Source organism: Numida meleagris, chromosome 4, assembly GCF_002078875.1.
Source record: "Numida meleagris isolate 19003 breed g44 Domestic line chromosome 4, NumMel1.0, whole genome shotgun sequence".
NCBI lineage: Eukaryota > Metazoa > Chordata > Aves > Galliformes > Numididae > Numida > Numida meleagris.
Window position 1 is genome coordinate 12,872,439 of NC_034412.1, and position 5,601 is coordinate 12,878,039.

At 31.8% G+C, this 5,601-nt stretch overlaps 1 protein-coding gene across 4 annotated transcripts in view; it reads left to right on the forward strand.

Moving 5' to 3' along the window:
- PLS1 (plastin 1) overlaps nt 1-5,055 on the forward strand; it is a 38,995-nt gene extending 33,940 nt beyond the window's left edge. For all 4 annotated transcript variants that reach the window (XM_021394075.1, XM_021394074.1, XM_021394072.1 and 1 more), the window contains 4 exons: nt 575-708; nt 1,968-2,091; nt 3,531-3,655; nt 4,122-5,055. In XM_021394075.1, coding sequence (XP_021249750.1) covers nt 575-708; nt 1,968-2,091; nt 3,531-3,655; nt 4,122-4,257 — 519 coding nt within the window. In that variant the 3' untranslated portion in view covers nt 4,258-5,055. The remainder of the gene's footprint in view (nt 1-574; nt 709-1,967; nt 2,092-3,530; nt 3,656-4,121) is intronic.

Sequence of the window (5,601 nt, forward strand, 5' to 3'; positions counted from 1 at the left end):
CCGGCCAAAAAAAAAAAAAAGGAAAAAATCTTACAGGAAATCTCAAGAAATAAGTAGCTGTATATCGCTTCAGTTTAAAAATGTGGACACCATTTGGCTATATTCAGTGTAAGGTTTAATTATTTAATTATGTTACAAAAAAAGAAATCAAGCCTGGCACATCCTTTGTTTTCCAATGCTCTTGTGTCATGAGGTGTTACTTTGTCAGGAGAATTTGTGCAAGCCCTGAGCTTTCATTTTGTGATCATTTTTAAGTTAGAAATATAGGTGAAAAAACTATAGATTGTTTTAAAAGATTGCATTTCTAGTATTTTTCCAAGTTTGGTTTTGATGTATTTATTATTTTGTTGAAAACCAAGAGAAATTGTTTTTCTCAGGTGTGAAATAAGTTTATCATTTGATTTTTATATAATTGCATTTACATTTGCAAGAATAGTATAAAATTTAGAAATCTTTATCTCCAAAATATAACAGTAACCCAAACTGATTCAAACTATGCACAGTTTATACGTCTGCATTATAGAAATATTAAGGTTTTTTCTTTTTTATTATTTGTATACACATTTATTTTTAGATTGAGAATTGCAATTATGCAGTAGAACTTGGGAAGACAAAAGCTAAATTCTCCCTGGTTGGTATTGCTGGACATGATCTAAACGAGGGTAATCCAACTCTGACTTTGGCTTTGATATGGCAGCTGATGAGAAGGTAAGTTACGCGTAATACATGATGTATGCACGTGTGTGTGCATACATGCCACTGTTTCTACATCAAGGGAAATGAAGGTAAATCTTCAGTTTGTCAAACAGGTGCACTGATGCACAGTACATCTAACAGACGCTTCCACTATTGTACAGCTTTTATACAAATGTTTCCGTATGTTTCCAAATGTTTTATACAAGTGTTTCCATAATCAGAATGAAATTTCACACTTCAACGTAAAAATTGCAAGACACTTTGAAATTTTTGGAATCAAATAAGCATTTTAAACTTTTACAGATGCCAAAGGTTTTCTTTTTAACTTTCTTTGACTATGAACAAATAGAGCTGCAACATTACAGATTTTTTTAATTGTTATTTTTAATACTAATCTGTGAAATATGGGAGTTTACATAAGAGTAAAATCTAGAACAATGAACTGAGTGTAATTATATAGTGTATTTAAAATGAGCATTTTGGAGTGTCATCTCCAAGCATCCCTATCATAAATCATAAAATCCCTATAATCTCTGTCATAAATTTGTATACTTACTTTTTACACAATGTGTAATGATTGAAACAACAATACTGTGTGTTCATGTACACATCAATTTATACACTTTCAATTGAAACCTTGCTTGCTTAAAATTATTAGTAAAGTTTCATATTCTTCAGCAAATATAGAAGTATGTAAATTATTTTATGTTAATTCCATGTATTCCAATTCCTGGAAGTAGAGAGTAATTTAAATATTTGTGAAATCAAAAAAAGAGATGATGTATGCTATAAACATTAAAATAGGGAGATTTTTTTTAAGCCATCACAGCTGTAGTAACTAACTTGTAAAATTAAAATCTTGTTAGTGCACTGACCAGAAAGTAATATAAATTGATTTCAATTAAAAAAAAAAAAATTATGGCATGCATTTTCCACAAGTTTATTTTCTTACATCTACCCTGAAACACACAATGCTTTTTGTTTCTTGGACTACTGTGATTCAGTTTTCAAAGTGACTGGATGCAAGGGAACCATTTAAGCTTATAAAATAAAATTATTTCTAATGTGCTGAATAAGAAATATAGAATGAAATAACAATGAACATTATTAACTCTGGAATGTTATTTTATTCTTGCAACAACTGAGAAAGAGTTATAAAGAACAAAATAACTTGTAAGGGTACCTTATGAAGATAAGTACTTGTTGCTGTGCTCAAGTAATATTTTACTTTTGCTTGTAGCTTTAATTCAGACTTATTTTCTTTATTAAAGGTATACTTTGAATGTGTTATCAGACCTTGGAGAGGGTGAAAAAGTTAATGATGAAATTATTATTAAGTGGGTGAATCAGACCCTTGCAAATGCAAATAAGAAAACTTCAATTACCAGTTTCAAGGTAATCAAATACACTTAGGTTTTTTTGTTTTTAACCTAATAACAATCTGAGAGGGAAAGTTTTTTTCTTTTTTAATAACAGCCATTCAAAAGTGAGTGCGTGACAGAGCCACCAAGGGAACCCAATGTAACCAGCAACCTGTTGTGTCTTGACTGGCATTGCTGACATGCCACAGGCCTAATATTGTCATTATTGGTCATTGTCAAGAAATAATACAAAATGCTACTGGAGTTTCTCCCTTTCAGCAAATATGAACAAGTTGATAAATGAAGCTTTCCTTTCACATATTTAAAATGTTAAAAAGTGTTAAAAATGAACAAAGTCAGTATGTCACGTGCATCATGCAGTGTGAATCTCATTCTTCAGAAATGGTAGTTAAGTGATTATACTTGCACACAAATGTAGCATTATTATACAGGTTTGTTGTATGCACTGAAGCAGTTGTGTCAATGTGGTTTACAACAGAAACATAAGAACCTAGCAAGTTAAATACTTGAAAGCTTTGCACGTTATGACATTGAATTAGGTAAGCATTAGGCAAAAGGTAATACCAAATTATTACCAAGTTATTTTTATTCAACAAAAGACTAAATTTTTATTGTAGGAAGAAAATATGGTGTTGATCTTCCTAAGAGGGATTGCTTCATCTCTTATTTCTATGTATGTTGTAGCAATGTTGATATAAAATGTTTTTTGGTTTATGGTCTTGGGAGATGCACCATGCATTCACTGTCTTCAAGTTGAAATATTGCTATTTTTTTTACTTTTTATTTTTTACTATATCTGAATATATAATTAGTGTGGTGGCTCTGTGGGACTTGGCTCAATTTGAAATCATAGCTCTGATGATGAAGGCTGCCATGCCATATGTCTTCTGTGTTGAAATTCTAAAGGAAAAGTGCCTGCCTCACTGAACAATTTTCTGATTGTTGGTTCAACATCATCTTGCAGTAGGCTGCTTCTCTGCCATGACATTTGGGAAGAAATAATTGCAGCAACTGCATTTTCTGCTTTAAAAATCAAGGAAAATGTGTCCGTGTATTAAAAACAAACCAAACTCCTCATACCAGCTCAGAATACCATCTGAGATGTATAAATGACAGAGTTGATCATAAGCTACAGCAGAAAATAATTGGATTATGAGAAAAAGAGGAAAGTGAGACTAGTCAGGGAATGCAAAAACCTATTTGTTGTCTTGAAAATCTGCTCCTTGGACTTCTTTTTAAGTTCCCTTTTGTCCTTAGGAAAGAGGGAAATTTATTTGATATAATCAGTTTATACCCTTTATATTTGTGTAATAATACCAATTGTGAACATCGTAATTTTGATGTGCTGAAACCATAAGACCTTGTGAAGAGGCAAGATTTCTTTCATTGTGAAAACAAAATAATCAAAGCTAATACATTCCTTATACTAATCTTTTAAGTCTTTTCTTTTAGGACAAATCAATTAGCACTAGTTTACCTGTCCTAGATTTAATAGATGCCATTGCACCAAAAGCAGTTCGCCAAGAAATGGTCAAGAGAGAAGATCTTTCTTATCAAGACAAATTGAATAATGCCAAGTAAGTTTTAAATGAATACTTTCTATTTTCATAAAGTGCAGAAATACATGAATTCATGGTTTATTTAATGATTTACTGATTTTCACAGAGGAATTACACTAATGTTAGTTGACTTGTTTCAGAGAATATTATTTTGAATTCTAATATTTGAGAGCTATTTTTCTAGCAAGACTTAACAGCTGCACATTTGAGTTCATAGTTTATGATCTACTACCACTTCAGTGCAATTAACTTACTAACAGCCTGTTGTAATCCCTAAGTTTTTCAGAAACAAATGCTATGATAATCAGTAGCAAAATGGCTACCTGTACAGTTGCTAACGCACTTTTTTTCTTCACAATAACGTTCATTTTCTCCTGGAGGATATGAACAGACATATCCTGATGTTAAAATCTGTTGTTGCTATAAATCTTCACATGCTAGTAAATGCTAGCTAAATAATATGCATTTTCTCTTGCTTTCCAAGGTATGCCATTTCAGTTGCTCGAAAAATTGGTGCTCGTATATATGCTCTCCCAGATGATCTGGTTGAAGTGAAGCCAAAAATGGTGATGACAGTGTTTGCATGTTTGATGGGAAGAGGACTGAACAAAATAAAATAATGAAGAGATCTAACACAACTTCCTGTGAAGCATTCGTCATGCTTAATATCACAGCTTACAGAATTTTGAAGCTTAGTATAAAATGAGAAAAATTGTATGCATAAATATACTCATTAATAACATCCTAATATGTTTTTATGAAATTGAATGAAATTTTAATATACTGATTATTTCTGGTTGCTACTATTTTTCAGAACATGTTCATTATAAAATTAATATCTAATTTGTATTGCTTTAAAAACAAACCGACTCAACTGCATCAATCAAGCATGAGTTTATGTAGCATGTAACTTCCTGTATCATTTTACCTTTCATGTTTTTTCAGCACCTATTGGGAAACTTTTTTTTTTGGTGGCTGCTAGTTAAATTTAGTCATACCTGTATCAAGATGCATTCCTGTCCCTATTACAGTACTCTGAACTTCACAAGTTATCATCCTCGCCTTATTCTTTAAGAGTTTAAATCCTGTTGAAATCAGAGTCTTGTCATTGACTTCAGCCAGAGCAAGTGAAGGCCTATGACAATATCTGGAAGCTAATGACTATTCATAAAGCTGATGAAACTTTTTGTGGGAATAATGTTTAAATATATGTAGTAGCTTTGCCATTGAGCAAGAACTTCTATGGTCTGTGTCTTGAGGAAAAAAGCATAGCAAGCAGAAATGTAATCATGTTATTAGATCTTCATATATGTTACCTTTTTCAGTTAAACTACACACCAGATTTTTTTAATTTTTCATAAAATATTGTAAAAGAGAATAATAAAAGCCTGGCCTGTCCAGTTTGGAGTTCACCTTAATGAATTGCATTTCCTTACAGATTGTTCTTTTGATTTTTACTGGAGTATGTAGCATGTATACAGAGGCTTTGTATAGGGTATGTTGTCTGGGTGAGATGAAGTCTGTAAGTATTTTCATATCGATCTTAAAGCAAAAATTTGTACCTTTCTATGCAGCCATAATTTTACACCAAAGGTTCTGGATGTTTAATGCTTACCAGAAGCCAAACAGTAAGAACAGAAAACTAAATACAAACGGTCTTTTCTTTTTTTCAAGATACAGAGCTGCTTTTTCTCTCTGCTCCTGAAAACAGTAAGTGTGGCGAAATCCAAGCATGAAAAGTGAGCAGTTGTAGCAACCTTCTGTTGTCTTGCACAACATATTAACAGAAAGAAGATGCATCCATTTGATTTCCCTTATGTAAGGGGATACTCAGAATTAAGAACTGGGATTTATAAAATGTTTTCTCTATACTGGCTGTTGTGTAAACTAGTGCTGTAGTGCATTGTACACTCTATAACATAATTCTAGTAGATTTTTTCTAAAGAATTTGTTAAAGCATATTT